At 44.2% G+C, this 23041-nt stretch overlaps 1 protein-coding gene across 8 annotated transcripts in view; it reads right to left on the reverse strand.

The window, feature by feature from the left end:
• KCTD20 (potassium channel tetramerization domain containing 20) overlaps positions 1-23041 on the reverse strand; it is a 30470-nt gene that overhangs the window by 4027 nt on the left and 3402 nt on the right. For 3 of the 8 annotated variants that reach the window (XM_085561412.1, XM_085561413.1, XM_085561414.1), the window contains exons 2-9: positions 21246-21389; positions 16414-16491; positions 4906-5102; positions 4003-4270; positions 2887-2989; positions 2266-2386; positions 1130-1327; positions 578-688 (exon numbers count right to left, since the gene is read on the reverse strand). In XM_085561412.1, the coding sequence (XP_085417538.1) occupies positions 578-688; positions 1130-1327; positions 2266-2386; positions 2887-2989; positions 4003-4270; positions 4906-5053 (949 nt within the window). In that variant the 5' untranslated portion in view covers positions 5054-5102; positions 16414-16491; positions 21246-21389. The other 5 variants (XM_085561415.1, XM_085561411.1, XM_085561416.1 and 2 more) reach the window with 5 other exon arrangements.

Here is a 23041-nt window from a genome sequence, read left to right on the forward strand (position 1 = left end):
GGCAGTGGTGGAGTCATCATCCCTGGAGGGATTTAAGACATGTGGATGTGGCACTTAGCAATGAGGTGGGCTTAGCAGTGCTGGTTCAATGGTTGGACTCAATCATCTCAGGGGCTTTTTCCAACGAAATAATTCCATGATTCTCTGACAAGAGGGGGCAGCACTGTGTGTAGTCAGCCTGCAGGTGCTGCACAGCACCAGCCATTCTGTGAGCAAACATAACTACTATAAAAATAAGTCTCCCAGGACAGAGCCCAGCATCCTCTAAGCTCCCTAAGGGAAAGCTTGGATAAGCAGGTGGAAGCATTTGACTCCTGTTTCCTCATTCCTAAGGAGACAAGTCTTTCTCATACATGTTATGTACCTTTCACTTTCCTTTAACTTTTAAGCCCCTTGGCCAATTTCAGTGGAACACAGTAGAGGTAAAGGAAAAGCATGCTAAGTTTTAACTGGCTTTGTAAAGATATATGTAAAACACAGAGTAAACAAGGAAATGCCTGGAGTCCAGAAGAAATCAGGCTTTGCTGACTGTGGAGTCACCTGGTTATGCATTTCCCTTGCTGAAGCAGCACTTTACCTTCGATGCCAATGCGAATGTTCTTCAGGCCCCGTTCCTTTAACACAGCTTTTGCCACATCTCGGTTCTCAATGTACTTGAAGAATCTGTACAGCTTGGAACTGTAAAGGACTTGAGAAATAAAAGGGTGATTAGAATCAACAAAGAGGAACGTTCTCCCTGCTTCTGACATGCCCCACTGTGCCAAAAGCCAGGTGTGGATTCCAAGAATTACTTCAGGTGTCTGTTTTCCTCACTAGGATTAATTGCATTTCCTTTTGGGAGGGCAGAGTCTCAACAGACTGGGTGGTGATGGGAGTGTAAAGCAAAGAATATTTCTTCACTGAGGATCCTGGAAAAGGCTGAGGGGGAGGGAGAAACTGAAGGAAAAGTGCAGTGAGTGCTGGAATCAGTTCTAACTAGCCAGGCATCCTGCCTCCAGCAGCACCGAGCTCATACTGAACACACAAATCAGGCTTCATGTGCCTGCATCTCCTCCCGGAGGAAGCCAGTTTGGGAATGTGTCCTTTCCTTATGGCTGGGTGTGTGTGGAACAGAGTGCAGAGCCCTTACTTTGTGAATACTCCTCTCCCATGGGGGGTGGATGATCCTCATCCCAGTCCACGGTGTCCTCATCGGTCAGCACGACGATGTGACACTCCCGCTCGCCCTTCCGCGCGCTGTCCACCATGATGGGCAGGATCAGCTCCTCCAGGTAGCTGTCAAACTGCTTGTGAGCCCCATCATTGGAGAGCTCGTGTAACAGAGCACCTGAGGAGACACAGATCACAGCAGCTTTGCTACAGCATGAAAATATCTCAGCTCTGCTCTTCCCAGATCCATCCAAGAACACAGCCAGAATTATTCTTCAGGCAAAATGCTCAACATATGTTCAGACACATCAACAGCCTCCAGATCCAGAACTGGCAAAGTCAGAAGTGCAGACTGCATTTCAAATGGGATGCAAATTGCACTGCAGAACTATTCCATTCCTATTAAAAACTCACCAGGCTCCAATCAATACAGTGAAACAGTAACAGACTGAATAATTAATTCATTATGATACTTAACTTAAATTTCCAGCAACAACCTCTGCCCTTGAAAGTACATTTTGCTGCCTTCTCTGTGATCACTCACCAGAGAACAGGGCAGGAAATTCCACCCACAACCTGTGTTATGATACCACACACCCCATTTCAGCAATGTGCCTTTCACAGACCTGCCTGTGTTAAAAGTACTTCTTTTTGCCAGCATGCCCACCAAAAAGCTGCTCCCAATCAAATCCCTTCATGACCAGGAATTCTACTGCTCTCCAGATTTGGTATCCTTGGTTCCTGCTCTGCCCATCAGCCTTTAGCTTAAATTATTCATGATTCTCTGGTACATTTTGGATAGGGGTTATAATCCTGCTTTTAGCCTTCATTTTGCTGTAGTAACAGCAAGCTCTGCTCAGCCTCTGTTAGAAAAAGAGACTAAAATGTTTGTAATTTTCTTTTGGAGCAAAGTGCCTGTGTTCTGAAAGATTCGGTCACTCCACTTTGGATTGAAACAGCCAAAAGGAAGCTTTTTAAATGCAACTTGAGCCCCAAGGAAATCCACGTGTTCATGCTTGAACTAAAGCTCAAGATTAAGAACTGCACTGAATCAGGATCAGAGTGCTCAACACCCTGCAGATGATCTCCTAAGAGCTGATTTCTCTCCATACTTACTTAAATCTTGACATTTGATTGTGTTGAAATCAAAGTTTATGCAGAGGTAATCACATGTGTCTCGAAGGTCTGGGATGGAAATCCCATCAGGGCAGTTAATGATTCCGGTTTTGTAATAATCCTGTGAATAAAAGGACAGTTTTTAGAGAGAAAAATTATGAACATCTTGGACTATGATAATTCCTAATTATTTCTTTATTTTGTTTATTAACATTGGACAGATATTTAAACTATTTATAGTTCTGTGTACAGCAAAACAGCCCTGCTTGTCCGAGAATCTACATCTTTTTGCAGATCCTCTAGGGTCTGATAAATGATGAGGTCCAATTAAAACTTTTCATGGCACAGGGTTTCATAATATCATAATATGCAATATGTATTTACATGCAACCACAAAGTCAGAATACAGCTCAGCAATTACAACAGCAGGACATAGAAAAGGTGAAAGGCAACATGAGCAAATATTTGTAATGTGGACTTATACCAAAGCTATATTTTTTTTCTTTAGAAATCACAACCTAAAACCAGAATGTCCAGGGAGTGCCTGGAGATGACTCAGCTGTGCACATGTGACAAACAGATTGTTTGTTTCTTTTCCCCCACCTGCAGAGCTGCCCTTACCAGCACGGTGCGGAACACGGCTGAGCTGATCCCTTCTGCAATCTCGTACTCGCCCTTCTCATTTGGCCGGGTGAAATTGTATTCTCTGCCTGGCCCAAACATTCTGAAAGAGTAAGGAACTGTGTAAGTGCACAAGAACATCGAAATGCATTCATTCCAGAGACAAACAGATACACTGGGGTTAAAAATCCTTTCCTCTGAGGGCGAGGAGGGCCTGGCAGAGGCTGCCCAGAGAAGCTGTGGTTGCCTCAGCCCTGGAAGTGTCCAAGGCCAGGCTGGATGGGCTTGGAGTAACCTGGGAGAGTGGAAGGTGTCCCTGCCCATGGCAGGGGGTGGAATGAACTGAGCTTCAAGGTCCCTTGCAGCTGAGGCCACTCCATACAGTAACTTAAACCTTCACTCCAATCTCTTCCTTAGTAAATAAGGACAAGAGCTGGCTCAGGGAGGCCTCTGTTGCTACGGCTACTGCACTCTAAGGAACAAGCCAGAGGAACAGATCATTCAGTCCTGGGGCAGAAAATCCCTGGCAATAAAGTCCTTGCACTGACCTAGGCAGGTAACTCCACATGGCTTTAGATGCCTTGTTTCACACAATAACCCACACAAGGGTCAGTGACCCAACAAAACCCTTTGGCCAGAGAGGTGGGAAGTGCTGGCAATACAGCACACGAGCATTTCTTGGTGCAGCAACAGGCTCCAACCTCTCAGCAGGAGCTGAGTAACTTCTTTTTCGGAAGAGTATCAAGAAATTGGAGAGATAGGCAGCAGAAGGGGTGGCAGCAGCAGGGGATGGAGCATTATCATAGTGCCCATTCAGGAGGAAGGTTATCAGCTGGGGACAGATGTACAGCTGACAGACCAGGCAAACACTTGGGGAGAATGAAAAGGAGACCACCTTTGGCTAAAAGCGTGCATGTTGTAATGGACATAGAGACTTATCTAGAGAACTACCAACTCTCCATCTGCTCAGGTCTTCCAGGCCTCACTCACAGCCAAATTCTGTCTGAGGCCACTGTGTGTTACAGATGAGATCACAAAACAAACATTACATGTTTATTCCATTAAATTTTTTTTAGATTGTCTTGAGGTACCTTGAAGGTAACAGAAGTGACCCACCTTCCCAGCATGGTGTCAGGGTGAGCAGTGAAGATCTGGGGATTCACTGCAAAGCGGGTGCCATCCACCACCAGGGTCACTTTCTCTGGAGCTACTGTCTGGGAACTGCTGCTTGAAGACAATCCATGGCGTTCCTGGGTATTAAAATATTCCAGCTGTCTCTTATTTCCATCTGGGATATGGCAGTTGTGAGGTTCTTCAGGAGCAGACAGCATGCTACTGATCTGGGGATTTACTGGGCAACTGTGTCGGCATTCAGAATCCAAACCTGAGGGACACAAACAAACATTGCAAGGGAAGGAGGGAATTTATTGAAAAATAACATTTCATAGTAACACTTCCTACTGAAATGAGAAAACTGAGTCATACAATAATTAAGAATGCCATAACTGTCAGGGTGATGCTATATGACATGAAACTAGGCTGTTATCAAACGGAACCAGCAGCTGGATGTTTTGGTGAGCCATGGTGCTTAATGTTCCTGGTTAAAGCCAGGATTCAGGTGAAAAGGGCAGCAGCACAGGAATTAAACAAGGCCAGAAATACAGACCCAGCCTCTGGCAAGACTCCCACAGGAAGCTGAGCAGCAGCACACACCTCACCAGAGTGGTGTAAGGCAGCAGTGCCCAGTGCCAGTCTGTGCTGGGCACACAGGACTGTCCAGATGCCTGCAGTGAATCTGTTCAGGGCCAGCTCCAGGCGAGCCAGGGCACTCCTGTGGGATGGTCTTGCCAAGATGCTGAACTCTGCTGTGAACTTCTGTCCTTTAGAGCAGCCTGGCACAGGCAGGGCACATACTGCCCAGTGCAAACTGCCCTGTGGCTCTGGAACATTTTCCAAAGCACAACACCCCTTAAAGCCCAAAAAATAATCTCCCTCAAAGATTGAGGGCATTTTCCTTACCCTCAGTCCTGGGAACTGCAGGGCTGTGACCTCCTAACACCACAGAACTTTCTTCTGACTCATGGACTGCTACAGTTCTGTTTTCCACAGGACAACTGGACTCCAGCTTTCTCAACCAGTCTGTGCCCCCAGCACAGTTCCCATTCATGCTGGGCCTCCGTGCTGTGAGGAGTTGGTGGCGTTTCCTAAGAGAAGAGCTGGAGAGGGAATCCAGGTTGTTAGTTTTGGAAGAAACTCCCAAGCAATGAAGTTCAAATTTCTGTATCTGGTACTAAAAACAAGGTCCCCCAGGCTCAAAAGGCATTTCTTCAGGTATTTAACTGAGTTTCAGAGGCTTATGGTGCTAGCTATGCCCCTACCCTCACCAGGGAAATGGGGAAAAAAGATTTTAAAGTAATCAGGGGTCTATTAAATCTACTTATCTACAGACCTTCACTTTTTTAAACGTAAGCCTAAAGCCACTGATGTATTTAGATCATGTATGTACTCCTGCAAATACCTCCCTGGAAACTCCTCCAAGACCTCTACAGCCCTTTAAAAATGTTTATAATCTTGACTCCCAGTCCAGGCCAAATGAGCTCTATAACATGGTTATAGACTGAAATAAAACATTTTCCCAGTTAACAGCTCAGGCATTGCCTCTTAACCACTCTGAGGTTTCACCAGGAGGTTCCCTGCTGCCAATCATTGCTTAGTTTTGGTTCTTTCTTCTTGATTTATGCCATGCTGTCACACAGTGCTGCCCCCAGTATTTAACCCACTACAGTCCCAGAACAGACACTTGGATGGTGCAGAAGAGCCATGGCTGGAGCAGCCCCACACAATGCTTTAACCTCTGCCACTCACATCTGGAATGCTCTTCCAGCATATGCAGAGATACAGCTTCCTTTTTTTTCCAAGTAAAATTCCTTCCTCCTTTTATCTTTAAGACCTGCTTCACTACTTTGTATCTCCTAACAGATCAGATCTCTTTGCTGTTTCTTTCCCTCATTCTCTCTGGCATTTGTTTTGCTCTGGACAAGAACCAGCTCTCCTTTCTTGGCTTCAAGTGTTTTCCTTTCACTCTCTCAAACATAAAACACCAATTTCCTCATTAATGAATTTTTCCAATTTCCCCCCTGCAGAACAATTGTCCTGTGTCTTTCCCTTGGCTGAATGATGACTGCAGGGCCTGTGGGTGGCACCTCTGACGCCTGGCAGAAGAACACTGCCATGGCAGAGACAAAATAGATAAAACACAGCACTAATAAAACAGCAAAATGCCAAGTCAGAGTTGCTGAGTTTTCTGGCCAGCACCTGCTGAGGGTGAAGGCCTTAATGAGCAGTGGTGGGTTTCAAGCCCATTGTTACTGGCAGTCTGAATTAAGCTTTTTATTCCTAATGAGAATTTAAAAATAGGAGTAACAAATAATTCCTTTTGTTCTGTAAACCCAATTCGAAGTTGCCAGCATTATTATATCTGTGTATTTTTAGAAAATCTGCAGCTTACACATCATGTGATAGTGGTCCAACGGAAGATTTTTGGCAACAACAAAACCATTTCTTTTTTTAAAGGCTCTGGCTGGCAGCACAGTGACACAGGAGCCCCCAAGGGTCATCTCAGTCCCAGCAACCTGAACAGCACCCAGAGCACTGCCTTGCTCTCTGCTCTCACCAAAATACCCAGTGTGGGAAAACTCCCTCTCCCCACACTTTCCAGGCTGCTTTCCTGTCCTGGCTGCCTGGACCCTGGAGAAACCCCTCAGCAGTCCCACCAGAAACCCCTGTGAATGCTGCCTTGTACCTGGGAATAGACTTAAGGAATATCTTGAGCTGGAGAACATCAGCATGAGAGTCCAGCTCCCTGCTGCTCACAGGGCCACCCACAACTAAACTGTGTGACCAGGCATCCTGCAGGGAGAATCATGGAATATCCTGAGCTGGAAGGGACCCACAAGGATCACTGAGTCCAGCTCCTGGCCCTGCACAGACAGCCCAACAATCCCACCCTGTCCCAGGAGCTCTGGCATATTTGGGGTTGTGCCCATTTTCTGGGGAGCCTGGGCAGTGCCCAGCACAGTCTGGAGGAAGAACCTTTCCTACCATCTTAATTGGGATGGATGTGGTCACATGAAAAAACCTTTTACCTGAACAAAGCTCCATGTGAACAATCTGAGCAAGCCTCTGCCCTCTTCTCTCGTCTGCCAGAGCAGCAAAGCTGTGGTAGCATGTCCAGCAGTGCCAGGCACTGGGACACAGGGGTGTGGAGGGAAATCTAAATATAAAAACTCACATACCCTAAAACACCCTGGAAGGGAAAAAAGCCCACCCCTACCTGCCATGCCACCAAAAGTCTTTAAAGCAATTCCAGAATCTACAATGTCCAGTGGAATAAAAAGTCACTTATTCCCCTGTTTCACAAAACTGTAGCTATTGTGAAGAAATGGAATTTTTCAAGACTGCAAATGTTAAAGTATTAATGCAACCAGTAAAGTGATTTCAAACACATTCACTGAATTATTATATTGTATGTTGTGACCCTGAGATTAGCTCAGTTGGCTGGAGCATGATGCTGATAACATCAAGGTTGTACATTTAATCCCTGCATGGGCCATTCACTGAAGATTTGGACTTAATGATCCTTGTGGGTCCCTTTCAACTCAGAACATTCTGCAACTTGTAACCTGAACCAAAATGCTTTAAAATTTGGTGACTGCACTGAAAGCCAAAACCTGTTTTTAAAATGCAGTTTGAGTTACTTAGGGAAAAGTATTTTGAGATGGGGAAAAGAATACCCCTGTTGAGCAGATACAAAATCATAACCCTAACCCTAAGGGAAAGGCCTTAAAGGGAGTAATTATTGAGACCTGCTGGCTGTCAGGAGGAACCCCAGAATACTCTGGGTTGGAGGGACCTTAAAGCACCTTGAGGGACACCTGCCACCAGCCCAAGCTGCTCAGAGGAACAGACACCACAGTGGGTTGTGCTCAGGAACTCTTCTCCCCCAGCATTAACATTCCTACACTGAAACAATATCCCTGATAAAACTGATGTTACCACACTCACCAGGGAATAGAATTTACTCTGTGAGCTGACAAGAACTCCATTAAGAAAACAAGATAAGCCTAAAATTTACTTCTTGGGCCTCTTTCTTCCAGAAATGCTGAATTGCTGCAGCTCTGCCAAAAACCTTCCCTTGTGGTACCTGAACAATCTCTTGATTATTTAATACATTACTCAGCAGAGAGGAGAAATTAGGCAGGAAATCAGATCAGTAAGTAGAGTACAAGAAGGCAAAGAGCAGTGTTATTCAGGGACACTTAGACTCCATAATTTCCCCAGAGCTCTGCCTTACAAGCCCCATTTAAATGATGTCAAATAGCATGAAAGACCAACAGACTGAATTTCACAACAACCAAACTGGGCTGGGTGAATGTTGAAATCTTTGTTCATCACCTCAAGCTCAGAATTAAACGCAGAGACTCTGCACACCCTTCAGCAGAGTCCTTAACTACAGCAGCTCAGAAATTATTTACAGAACTGTCACCAGTTACTCAGGAACTACAATACACCAATTTTCCTTTGTCATTCCACACTTCTGCTGCTTAATCTGCTAAGCAGGATTGTCAGGGAAAAAATGTCCCAGCTGTTTGACATCTTTCTCCTCCTTCTTTTCTGTTTTCTTCAACAAAGTTGAGCACCACCAAAAACTGCTGAAAACAGCTGCTCTTTGCAATGTGGTGCCTCTTCCAAGCATAAGATCTGACTTTCCTCTTTCCTGGAAATGGAACATCCAGTCCTGCTGATCATCCTACCCAGCTCAGGCTGATGGCATTTCCCTGTCTCCTGGCCCCTCCTGGCATGCCAAAATCCTGCACGTCCTGTGTCAGCAGAATTGAGGGAAATGAGAAAAGATCTTTTGGCACATCTGGCTGGTGCAATAAATCCCCAAACTGATCATTTAATGTGACAAATATATTGCAAACACACCCAGAACCCAGTGGGGAAACAAGTACACAAAGACTTCAAGGCCAAACTCCTGCCTGACCAGCTTACAAATGTCCTGGTTTCCTTTCATACCCAGGATCAAGGAGAACTACCCGTGGTGAGAATGAATGCCTATAAATAATAATTAGCACCATTCAGCTTCAAAGCTTTTTACAAATATTAACTGCTCATTGCTCTTAAGAGCCCTGGGAAGCACTGCAGGGAAGCATTTTATGAGAGAAAACAGGGACACAGAGGCAGAGACCTAATCCTCGGGCTCAGAGCAGCAGCCCACTGCCCACTCAGGTGTTACTGACTCGGAGCACGTTCCCTGCTCAGCTCCCTGGCCCTGACCAGCAGCTCCCCTGTGCCAGCAGGACAAACCCTCCCAGGTTACCACCTCCTTAGAGGGCTCCTTCTATGCATGTTTCCACCCTCTGGGAAGTGTACATTGGCTGGTACCACAGGATGGCTCAGGAGCAGTGAACAGGCACCCTGATGTCTTTCCTTGCTTCTCTGCGAGTTGTTTGCTCGCTCAGACCCTGAAGGATCAGGTAAGGACCAGTCCACAGAGGAGCTGAAGCCTCACAGCTGGACTGTGGGAGCTGGGCACTCAGGAGCAGAAATAGCCCCATGTCATATTCAGCACAAAAGATCAGAGAAAGAGCTCCTCCAGCCAGAGAAAGGCTGGGTTTTTAATTTTTCTTAAGGGAGTCAGTATCAGAATCAAAAATCAAAATTCCCATCTGGCTCTGGCCATACATGGAGCATGTGGGCCCCTCCTTCCTCTGGAACACAACAATGTCAGGAATGAGCTGTGCAACTGCACAAACATCTCTGTTCTCCAGACCCTGTGCTGGTGGTCCCACTGAAATAATCTCTTTTTAAAGTTGTCTAGAGCCTTGTCTTTTGTTGAGGGAAAAACATGGACATTATATTTAAGTTGTTTTTAATCACAAAGTGAAAACACTTTAATTTTGCAATGCACCACTGGTACAAACAATTCATGCTGCAAATGTTTTGCAGAGATAAAGAGGCTGATCCCTGTTCTTTGCATTCCTTAAGGAAGCTCCTGGAATGTAAAGAGGCTGTGACATCTTCAGTACATTATCCTTCCCCACCCTAAGGGATCTAAAGCCCATCCACAGCCACTTCCCAATGCATACAGCTCTCACCCCATTACTGGAAGAGCTGAATGCACAGAGCACCATAAACAAGGTGATGTGTGTGTGCCATGAAAAGAAACTCAATTATTGCAATGTGGCCAGCAGAGAAAACCCATTTAGATACAGCACATTTATTAAGCAAGAGAAAACAAATGCATCAGTACAAACATGCTGGTTTCTGCTTTTTATTTATTGTATTACATAAATACAATATTCTATTATATTTATAAATACATACTCCTTATCATTGGATTTTTTAAAATTCCAGTGATAGAGTATTTTAGGTATTAAGAACTTCACAAAAACTTCAAAGAAAAACAATAAAAAGCCTAGCTGCCAAAATCCATTGAGGAGTAAAGCCCTTGCTATAAGACCTGACAGAATATACAGGGTCTCACTGTCATCTGGCATGGCAAAAGAGAAGGTGTAAGAGAGTAAAAATAGTAGAAATGAGTGACTTTACTTCACTATTTTTTTTTGCAAATTGTGAGGAAGCACCAGCAGTAAGTGAATCAGCTGGTGAACAATCCTCCCCTCTTCCTAAACCACAGCCTAACCATCACGACAGAAATAAAACTCCAAACAACTCATTTTTAAGGTGACAACACTCCTTTAAGCCTACAAAAACATTCCCATGTACAATTATTCTCAGAAATATGAGCAAGCAGGAAACACGCATACGCAGGGTGTGCCTGACCTAATTCCACAGTCCTACACTGAGAAAAGATGGATTTCTAATGGAACTGCACGTCTTTCCACACTTCTGGCTTTAATTTGTGTCCTGGTTTAACCCCAGATGGCAAGTGAGCCCCAAACAGCCACGTGCTCACTGCTCCCTGGTGGGATGGGGAGAGAACTGGAAGAGTAACTCATGGGTTGAGATCCAAATGTTTTAATAGGCGAAGAAAAAGAGAAGGTTTTGTGGATACCTCACAGCACCTTCCAGGATCTGAAGGGGCTCCAAGGAAGCCAGAGAAGGACTGCTCATAATGAACTGGAGTGACAGGACAAAGGGGAATGGCTTCCCACTGCCAGAGGGCAGGGATGGATGGGATATCAGGAAGGAATTGTTCCCTGTGAGGGTGGGCAGGCCCTGGCACAGGGTGCCCAGAGAAGCTGTGGCTGCCCCTGGATCCCTGGAAGTGTCCAAGGTCAGGCTGGATGGGGCTGGGAGCAACCTGGGATGGTGGAAGTTGTCCCTGCCATGGCAGGCGGTGAAATATGATGAACTGTAAGGTTCCTTCTACCCCAAGCCAGTCTGGCATTCTATGACTCTATAAAAGCTGTGCGTGCAAGTAAAGCAAAAAGCACTTTCCGTGGGGAGGAAGGTGTTCAGCCATGCCCAGGAGAGCAGAGCTCCATCACTTGGAAAGAAAAACAGCATGACTCCTAACATTCCCCCCGTTCCTTCTTCCCCCAGCTCCAAATGCTGAGCACGATGCCATAAGGAGTGAATACCCCTCCCTGGGACAGCTGGCCTGGCTGTGTCCCCCAGCTCCTGTTCACCCCCAGCTCACTGGTGGGTGGGGAGCAAAAAAGGCCTTGGCTCTGTGTGAGCCCTGCTTAGCAATAACTAAAACACCCCTGTGTTACCAACCTCTTTTTTCCAGCAAAAATTCAAACCACAGCCCCCTGTAAGCTACTAGGAAGAAAACTAACTTTATATCAGACAAAATCAGCAGAAATTCTTCAAAGGTCTCCTTAAAATATTCCAAAATCTCTAAACATAAAAGCAGAGAAACAAATTAGCAATTGGCTTTCTACTTTGGAGAGAAAAAAGGCAATCTCATGGGTTTAAGATAAATAAGGAGAAATGTTTCCTGTACATAAGGATTAGGGGAATCACTGAAAGGTATAAGCCACAGCAGGGAATGCAGCATGGAGATAATGGAACTCCCCTGGGCTGGGTAACATTGGGCAAGTAAAAAAGTAGCCATCAAATATGATCTGAACATAGCAAGTAGGCAGAAATCCAACTTCTAATTTTCATAATAACTATTTGCTTCTGATCATCAGATGAAGACTTTCCCAGAGAAAGAGAAAAAACAAACGATTCTGCCTGTCAGCTCAGTTCACCTGCAATAAAAACTTGAAGTGGCACAGAGGCATTCACACACTTCCAGAGTGACAGGAACTCATCCAGTAGAAATAAAGGCAAAAAGTGAAATGTTCCCCTCTATTAAAAATTAGACCTGACCTGATGGCTCATTCTGTAACTATGAAGGATCTCAAAGCCCCCCCAGTGCCAGCCCCTGCCATGGCAGGGACAACTTCCACCATCCCAGGTTGCTCCCAGCCCCATCCAGCCTGGCCTTGGACATTTCCAGGGATCCAGGGGCAGCCACAGCTGCTCTGGGCACCCTGTGCCAGGGCCTGCCCACCCTCACAGGGAACAATTCCTTCCTGATATCCCATCCATCCCTGCCCTCTGCCAGTGGGAAGCCATCCCCTTTGTCCTGTCACTCCAGGCTCTTGTCCCAAGCCCCTCCCAGCTCTCTTAGTCCCTTTGGTCCCTGGAAGAGGGTCTAAAGTCTTCCTGGAGCTTTCTCCCACCCAGCTTGGACAACCTCAGCTCTCCCAGCCTGGCTCCTTAGGTCTCTCCCAACCAGGGAAACCACCACTTCCAGGCTGAGCCCCAAGCACTGCCCCATGCACCTGAGCCAATGGAGATGCCCAGGGCAAGGTGAGACTTTGCAGGTGTGGGGTTTTCACTCCCTGGCACCTGCAGGTACACCTGGAGCACTGGAGAACAAAATGCTCCAGGCATTCACCTGGACTGCACCAGAGAGAAAAACATCCACCTGCAGCTTTCACGTGCTTTTCACAAACCTCCTACTGATCCTCATTTCATTTTCCCAACACAAACACAAGCAGACAATAAAATCTGATTTAGAGGTTGAACCAGCACAGGCACATGACAAAAAGCTTTTCCCTTATTATGAAATAACTCTATTAATATACAGAGGATTCATTTTCTATCTGGCTTCAAACGATAAATGGAAAATAATGTCCAGCAGGCCTGATGCAATGCAGGACAGCCTGAAAATGTTGGCAAGAGACAGCAAGGAGGCTGATGAAATGCTTGATTGTTTCTCCCATTCTCTGCATAGTGCTACACTGTTAGCAAAGTTTACTGACTTACTCATTTACTTGAGGCTCAACAAAAATCCACTGTTTCTACAAATGCAATTCAAAACTACAGTTGGCAATATGGGTTTAAGGGTTTAACACTGCACTTGCACACCTTGATTTAAGACCCAGGGTCACCAGGTCCTTCTGTCACCACCAGTGCTCAGTTTATGCACTGAACTGACCCCCATCAATGCCCCACACTCACAGCAGCTTTTCTTTTGCCAACTTACAATCACCAAGACTAAAACCTGCAGAAAAATAATGGATATTTATTAACTGAGTGTAACTTATTACAGACTTTCCCAAAATAGGAAGGTCACACCATGGCAGCCTCATCAACAGAACAGATGAAATGCATCCAGCAGTGTTCCACCACGAGAGTAAAATTCCTCACCAGGGCAACAAGTTACTGCTTTTTTATCTCCCTCCCTCTGAGGTCCAAGGTATTCATGTCAGAGAGCAAACCCAAGTGAACTGTAAAGGGTATTTCCTCACAATATTGGAATAAAGACAGTCACCTGAAAAATTATATTTGATCCTCATAAAACCCTTCTTACCACTATGGCAATGGCAACTTTGCCAGTGCTGTCTGATTAAATTCAGCACTTCTAATAAAGCTGGCCCATACAGAATACACACCTACCTCCCTTGGCAGAAGGTTGGATTGTGAATATATGATCAGGGAAAAGGGAAAAAAAACTGTGGCAAAAGATGAGCTGCTGCAAATATAAGCAGGATATTTTTACCCAGAGACAGGAAAAACTAATGTTCCCTGCAAAAATAAACAATACTGAGCTACATAAAGTTTTAAGGAAGGTGACACCTGTGAGTTACACTTTCTCTTCACCTGTGTTAAATTAAGCTACAAATACTTAGGTGAAAGCCTGCAACAGAAGTAAGTGCTGCAGACAGGTTGGGCTGTGTTCTCTGTTCTACCATTTGCTGCAAAAGTATTTATAAAGATTTCAGAAAATCCCACACACTTCAGCAAAGCAAAAAAGAGCAAGAGCTGCCTTATCCCTTTGGATTTACTAAACCTTTTATTTTTCAATTTTTGTTCTTAGGCAGTTAAATCACACTTGGTTCCAAATTCACACAATTCCAATTTCTGCATTTGCATTATAAGAAGTCCAGTTTTTCAATTATAAACTACAGCAAACAGCATAAGGACAAGAGTATTTCTGAGGGCGCTCTAAGAGACAATCTGATCCACCTGCAAGCACCAGAAGTTGTGAGCAGAACTGATCATCCACATCTCCTGGTGTAACTCTGGAGCAAACCCTCTGCCCAGCACCCCTCACTTACTGCCGGCTCATCCGTGCTCGGTGCTCCCAGCACCACGACCCGAAATCCTCCCGCAGCACAGGGAAGCACCAGGGCACGGCAAAGCTTCGGAGTTTAAACTCCCCGAGCCCAGGTCACTCCCCCCAAGCCCGGGCGGCTGATTCATGTAAATATTTCAGGTTAAAAGTCCCTGCAGCTGATTCGTGGGAAGTTTGAATGCAAACTGTGTGCTAACAGCTTAAAGTCTCCTCTTTCCAGTAAAAGCCTCCTTAATATCTCCCTCCAGATTCCTCATCCGGATTGTTTTTGCAGGAATTGTGTGGTAGAAAAGGCTCATTTTTATTAAACCTTCGATGCCATTTGGTAAAACACCCTCCTGCCACACATCCCTTAGAGAGGCAGAGAGGAATGAGCCACCAGAATTTTTGGTTATGTATGTAAGTATGTGCACGTGGATTCCCAAGCCCAGGAGCCCTAGGACGTGGGCCCAAACAAATGTACACTAACTGAGGATAAAATGAGTTATTTTGACACATCAGTGCATTGCTGAAGAGCCTCAATAAGAAGCACCACTTTCCCTCAGTGCTCTGGTGCCATGGCCAAGGCAATACATGTTTCTGTCACCTGGAAATGTCACCCTCTGTCAGCTCAAATATTAAATCAATCGATTCTATCTCTTACTGCTTTCCCCTAGGATACAGCTGGATTGCTCAGAGACTGCTCCAAACACAATTTCACAAAACAACAGAATTAAACATATCACATATAATATATAATTTTTAATGCAAAGAGAACCTAAACAGGCAGGAAACTATTTTCCTCCTGACTCATGCCAATGATAAGGCACATGTACCCTGGCAAGTCTGAATAAAAGGTGCCTTTAGAGTGCTCTTAATTAAAAACAAACCAAGCAACACAACATAGAAAAAAAAAATCCAAGTCAGTAATTCACTAACTTTTGTATGCAAAAACTTGTTATTGCTTTTGGTTTGGGAGCAAGATTTTATTTCTTTAATGCCCAATTCTCTCATCTGTCCAGATACAGGTGTAATAAATCACCTGTGCCCTGGTAAAGAGGCTGAGGGAATGTAAACAGCAAGAATCTCTAATCACCAAGAGGTGTTGTCCCACACCAGGTGAAGCTGGTGGCCATCATCAGGAAAAAGAATGGATATATATATTTTTATATATATAATTCGTGTATGTATAACTTATGAATTAGCTTTTATAATTACCCTATTTATTTTTAGCACAGCAACTGTCCACTGCAGATCTCTCAAGATAAGCACTGGAGTATTATCAGCGTGTTTTGAACGACAAAAGTTTTAATTAATTTAAGTAAAAACTAAAAATTCAGCAGAGATGATATCCTAAACCAAAACTCCTTTCCTCATTCACAGAGCTTTTGGCTTGCTACAAAAAATTATCTGACATTTCACCCACGGCAAAAAGCACCTACTTGTTTGGACTCTTATTTTAGAAAGGCTATGAGCAGCTCAGAACTCCACCTTCCTTCTCTGGAAGGGATCCCAACAAGTAACTGCTCACTCATTCCCAGCTCATCTGCTACAACTCTGCCCTACAACTCCAACTGCCATTCATTTCTAACCAATTACATGGCAGCAGCTCGGAAAACTAACAATAGGTGGCACATTTTTGAAAGTTGGATGCAGTCACAGAAGCTTTCAAAATAATAACAATGCAAATACTCAAAGCAAAGCCAAGAAACAAACCCAGGGAGGCTGCAATGGCACGCAATTAAATTTGCAAGGAAATATTGCCGCGTTGAGAAGGGGCTCAGACTGCAGGTCCAGCAGCAGTTTGTGTCGAGGGTGGAAGGGCAGAAGCAGGCTTGGCACAAGTCAGGAGTGCCCAGCACTGGGAATCTTGTCCCAGGTCTGGGGTGGCTCAGGCTGGCATGGGGTCCCTGCCAGGGGCACTATCTGCCCTCCCCACTCACCACAGCTGGGGCTGGAAGCCTCTTCAGATACAGCCACAGCCGAATTCTCCTCTGCAAGGGCAGAGATGCTCCTCTGACCTGAGGCACAAAGGGAACATTATCAGTGTTGTCCTTAGAAAGAACAGAGTTCTCTGAATCAGACACGTGGTTTAATTCTTATTAAGATACAGACAATAAGAAAAAGGAAAACAAACATAAGGCTCCTTCCACAGTGCAGCTGCATTAGTAACTGCAAGTAATACTGAGTAATCCGAAACCAAAATAAACACAGGAGTTTTATTTAGCACAATTACAGCTCTTTGGAAAACACCTTCTGATTTATTTTGAGGAAGGCAAAAGCAGGGGCTACAATTTCATCTAGGTGAGGCCAACCATTAGCACTCCGCCAATTCATGTCAGCAGAGAACCTGATACCTTATTTTCAAGAACTGAAAAACAGTTCATGATTTCAAACCAGCCAAGGTTTACAAGGGGACATTGGCAAGACATCTCTTGCTTTGTTTACATGCCTGGATAAATATTTTACATGTCAAGCATAGTTATAACACTTTCTAAGAATATTCCATTACATTCTTTCTTCTATGACTAATAATTCTTCCACAAAAATATTTGGCTAGTGCAGCATTACAGCAAAATTAGCCAGGAACTGGAGACATATTTTGAGGGAGTAAAAAAAGGGAAATACCACAAAAAAAAAAAAAATACAAAACTGAAAAAGCAGAGAAGATGCCTATTTCAACACACATAATGAGGTGTTTGTGCTGGTGGAAGGTGTCCATCTGGGTACTGGATAAGGTCACTCTTGAAAGGGTAAAGTTCTAAAATTGAAGTGTATTCCAGAACAGGCCTCTCTGGCTTGTTTTCACCTTGACAAGCAAGAACCCAGCAATATTCTAGGCAGCTGGTTTCATGGCTTTCTCAGAGATAACATGCAAAAGAAATTCCAGGAATTTAAAAAAATTATTTATTTCAAGGAAATGATCTTCAAAGCCTGTCCTTGTGAGGAATATTCACTCTCCTGCTGAATAATCCAAGAGAATCTCAAATTAATTAGCATATTTCGGCAGTAGAGCTTATGTGTGATTTTAATAAATCCTTAACAAGAAGACAGAATTTCCTGCAGAGCTTGCTAATTAAAGGGTCTATAAATGTCCCAAAAGCAGATCCCTCCAACCCAAGGATTTCAATTCAGTCCTGGCCAGAGGTGACCACACTGTGACATTTTAGAGCTCTTAACATGGCCTGCATGAAATGAGGTGGCTTTTGTCAGTCTGGCTGAAGACACAAGACATCAATCACCTCTTCCTGCTGAACCTGGAGCACCTCTCCCATAAGCAGAAGTCCCAGTAGGGGAACATCTCCAGCCCCGTGTGCCAGACACGTCCTGGGCAGCATGAGGGGCTGGAATGCTCCTTGTCAGGGCTCCAGCTGCTCCAGAAATAAAGCCTTTAAGGCTCACAGCTCTCAGTCTGGTTCACAGGAGGTTTTGTTTTGAGTTGTTATTTTTACTTCAGCTGTGACAGCCTTCTAATTAAAGACAGCACTAAGTGTCTGCAGAACACAGGGTGAGAGGCTGGAGAACACTCTATTTTTTGCACTAAGAATTATTTCATCTCTCAGAAATGCAATCATTCTATTCTCCAAGTGGTGAAGTGGCATTTCCCATAGCTGTTCATAACACCTTTAAAATGCTCTTGGAATGACTTAACAGCACAAAGTCAAGACACACAGAGGTGCCACAGCCATGGCGTATTAACCAATTTACTGAAAACAATTGATTTTCAAAACCAACTTTAAAAAAGAGAAGCCCATGATCTTGGCAAAGAACATTTTGTAATAGGGCCATTTGACAGACAGGACACCACATAGATATAGCACAGCACTAATGCACAAAGCTCTCCACAGCTTTGTAATTATCAATACACAAGCCCAGCTTCCCCCTTGCTCAGCCAGCACAAGGTAACAGAAATCATTAGACTGGTTTCACTTCAGTATCTTGTGCAGAGCATCCCTGCTGACCTAATCTAACCCAGTTGTTTATCACTCCTTGGGCCCGAGAGCAAAACTGCACGTGAACACAGCTCCTTGCATCAAAGAAACTCATTCTGGTCTTTCTGAGAGCCACCTTGTTCAGCCCTGTGAGGAGACTTCCACCCCAGAACAGCAGGAGCAGTGACAGAGCTGTCACAGTGCCTTTCCCACCCCACCCAGCACATCTCAGCACAGAATCACCCTGAGCCTGAGCTGGGACAGGGGCAGAGACGCTCCAGCCCCATTACTGGATGTGAAACAGGAGAGAATGCTGGGAATGAGAAAGCTCCTCTGCCACGTGCCAAGAAATGCTCATGGATCAATATCGTTCTCCATTAGAGCAGCATCCAAATCGATGCATTCGACCGTGCTCAAAGGGAGCTCTGAAATCAATGGGCAGCACAGCTGACTCCAGAGATCAGCAGCATTTAGAATAAAAGCTAAAACCTGCCTGTCCCAAGAGACTCAAACTAATTAGCTAATTTACACATGCTTAGGATGGATCCCAGCAAAGCCTGGATATGGGCAAAACCTTATGGTCTTTAGGTGCTTCATATTAAAGGTGAATCATTTCTCAAATATATCTGAATAATCTGATTTGCACATGACTGAATAATCTTATGATTTTTCATTTTTGTAAGGAAAGGAAAAAGAAAAATTAGATCCTATAGAAAAAAGGCTAGGTTGTGCTCATATATATGAAACTCCATGGATTTAAGAGATCAACTTTTAACTGCAAATCAAATCAAAACCTGAGATTTTAATAATCTCTATTTTTTTTTATTCCTTAGCTAGATTCCTTTCCCAGCACAGGCGGTAAAGTCTTTTTTTCCACAACCCCTATCAGTTTAAAGGCCTTTGCTATGTACATGTCCATCTCCTGAGGCTGTATCAGCCCCTGACACCTGACTAAGGGCTTCTCAGCAAGCATTAGACTACAGGGAAGTCTGCAAGTGCCTGCTGGAACATTTCCGTCAATGGATTAGGGAACTCATTCATAACCACCAACTGCCACAGCAGATAACATTCCAGACAGACGGAAGCTCTTCTGTGGGTAGAGATTATGTAACACCATGATTTTTAATCCACTTGCCCAGAGAAAGAAGAAATGAGCTCACTTTCACGGAGGTTAAACCTTCCTTATTCTATTTTTCTCCATTATTTGTGCCAGTCATGTTGAACTAGCAGATGATACTGAGCACATGAACTGAGGGACTCAGAAAATCCACTGTGCTCATCTCCAGTCCATCCAGAAACTCTGCTGCTGCTGCCATCACTTGTTCTCTTCCTCCTTTTCCAAACTCACATCTTTTGTGGACCTCTCACTCCAATTTATCCAAGTTACCAGAATAACCTGAGAATTGCAGTCATTCAGTTATAAAACAGGCACCACTTAGAAAAAAAAATAATGTGCATGGTTATTAAACTGAGCATATCGCTCAGGCTGGGGCAGATGCTTAATCCTGGCAGTTCACAGGACATCCAGTGGCATCACATGGACTCACAGGCTTATTTCAGGAAACGTGACTGTCCCAGCACAGCAAGCCACAGCGCTGGGCTCCAAGGCACTCACCTATGCTTTCTAGTCCAGGAATTACATTTATTGAAAACCCCTCTTTTATTAAACATGGCCTTGTTGTTGTTTACATCTTCCTCATCTGTTTTGCAAAGCTTCGTAGCCAAAACTTTGCATATGAACCACGTGGCAGAAGCAATCACTTACACACCACCTCTCACTGCTGTCACAAGGGTCACTTCTCCTGTTTTTATGGCTGCCGAGCTCTGCTTCCTTCTGAAAACTTCCTGATTCAATGGACTAAACTCTGACACCCAGCACAGGTCAGGGACATAGCACTGTTTTATGGGAGCTGCTTGGGAAATGCATTCATTCCCCAGTTCTTGGAAATGCTGCTGCCACTGAAAGCAGGACTGACTAATACACTCTAGACTATTTGTCCACAAATTGCAGAGTTAGATATGATACTGAGCTGTACTCTCATTTTTCTGTCTTTAGTCCATTTCCATCACCTCTTTTTTATTGGTTCTTTTGGCTACTTCTGTATTGAATCTCAGGCAGCTTTCTATTCTCGCAGTAAAAGCCGAGCAATTCTCAGGCACTCTCACAGTGGGATACATAACATTGTCACATTTTATAGTTCACAAGGGTATTTCTATATTTGTGTGTTCAGTAGCAAAACCAAAGCAATGGTTGCACATTCCTGCTCCCAGGAGCAATCCATGGATTAACACAATTTTTAATAGCTGCACAAAACACACTTGAGGTTGTTCTGAGGGCAACAAGAAAAAACCAATCACAAATTGCAGAAGGAATTATTGAATGTTGAGCTTCAGCAACTACAGCCCATGTTCAATGCTGCTTCCAAGACTAACACACATTGATTTTCCTTCTCAATTTTAGGCCTGTGCTTATGGTCCAGCTGCCCTTCAAAAGTCCTTAGTGCTCTTTTGTGCTCCAAAAAGTGGATCCAAAGCCCACAGGGGCCAGTGAAGTCTCTGCTGAGGCTGGAGGACACATTGTGAGTGCAAATCAGAACTGGAGCAAGACACAAGAGGAGAAATGGTTGTGAAAACAGATGGAATAACCCAGGGAAGGCAGGTCCCAGGACTTTAGCTACTTCAGCACCTGTAATTATTGCCCTGTAACACCCAAAACACATCCCCTCCCCACTACCTGGATTACAGCTTTCCTGCACTGTCATGGCTCAGAACAGGGAGGCTGTTCAGTGAACAATTAATGTGGCAAGGCCATCCAAAAGCCAGACACCCAAAATTGTACCAACCTTGGCAAAGATGGTCCAGCAGTGCTACCCAACTGTCATGTTGGAATGGGAGGGGATATTGGGATCAGAAACCTGAAATCAGAGTGGCTTTCATCAGCAGCCAGGCCAGGTCTCCAAAAGCCAGATACTGCAATCACACCGTTTCTAGAAAAATGTAAATGACACCAAATTGGTAATTTCTAAACTCTACATTAGCTCTAGTTATGCTATTTATTAATAAAGTGAAGAAAAAAATGCTGATAGCTCCCCATCTTTTTGCATTTTCCTCCACAGAAAAAGTGTTTATTGTGCTGCTTGTCTGGATGTAGGTTAAATTATCCAGTAATACTATAATCCCCTGGCTAAATTCACTTTTAATTAAGAAACTAATTTAAAAATCAGGAGATCTTTTAGACAGCTCAAGTGACCTTTATCAGCAGGCACCAACTCAGCACTTTTCCTGTAAAGAAAGAGCTCATTATCCACATACTCCTCTAGGATCGCCAAGCAGAATACAGAAGTTCCAGAGTCCATCCCAAGCTGAAGCTTTCAGAAGACTCACTTTGCATTTACTGGGCAGGATTTGACTTTCTAGGAGGAGGAAGAATTCTCAACAGTGGCTTTGGCAAGCACAGGCAGCAAGGAGAGCTCACAGGTGCTATTTCAGGAGTGCTGCAAGGCTCCTTCCCCCAGTTATTTGGCTGCTGAGTTGGACTTTCATTGTGCAGTGACTTTCCAAACAGACTCTGCAGCTCTGTGATGCAATTATTAATCCAGTCCCAGTGCCTGGCTGATGACCCTTGGTGATCACAGCTTTTGGCAAAGGGGGACAAAGGTGTTGTTAACTACAGCACTGGAGCCTTACAGCAAATTCATTACACAGGGTGAAATCTTATTTACTTATCTCTACATCCAAATGTTCTGCTTATGGCTTTTCAGGTGTTTAAGTAGAATTAATAGCAAGACTTTTAAACAATATTATACTTTGATTCTCCTGGGTGCACTATTACACAGTGAACTAAACACTTGGCTGTCTGTCATGGGTACGTGGAATGAGTTCAAGATGAGGTTGAGTGACAAACACATCCTGGCACGGCCCAAACTCAGGGCTGAAAGCATCAACTAATGAAATGAGATGATGATTCTTACTTCTTGTGACCTGTAAAGACAGACCGAGTCACCACACAAAAAATGTTACACTATCCTGAACAGAAAACTGCAAGCAAGTGGTTATGAAACCTCCTGGATTCTGAGAAGGCAGGACTGAGCATGCCAGAACATGAAGGTATTTCAAAGAGACTGAGGTAAGATCAGATTTATGATCAAATCAGATGAAGTAAGAGAGTTTCTCAAGCCTGATGATTAAAAATACTTTGGGGACGCATATATTGATTACTGGTGTGCAGAGCTCAGGTAAGGAACACTCTAGAGCACAGGAAAACAAAGGGTAACTTAGAGTGATTTTATATTGGACACATCCAACAACTCTAGATGGATCTTAGACAATACATTTCTGTTAGCACAACCAGTGATGAGGCTTCTGGAATTACTATCTTATCTGCCACTCCAAGAACTGTCTCAAAACCTTTCCAGAAAATTAACAACCCCAAGAAAACCCCAAATCTATTTTCTCTGTCTGCAGGTACATGCACATTACATCCAACAGCTCAAATGACTTCTGCTACTTGGTTCTCACCACTGTTAAGAAGGATAGAAATAACCAGTTTGCTTCTTTCATCTACAACTCCTTCCAGCTGCCCCTGCAGCTTGACTGAGCTCACTGAGCTCCACTCACTTATACAGAATAAATACAAAAC

Source organism: Lonchura striata, chromosome 26, assembly GCF_050655825.1.
Source record: "Lonchura striata isolate lonStrDom1 chromosome 26, ASM5065582v1, whole genome shotgun sequence".
Classification (NCBI taxonomy): domain Eukaryota; kingdom Metazoa; phylum Chordata; class Aves; order Passeriformes; family Estrildidae; genus Lonchura; species Lonchura striata.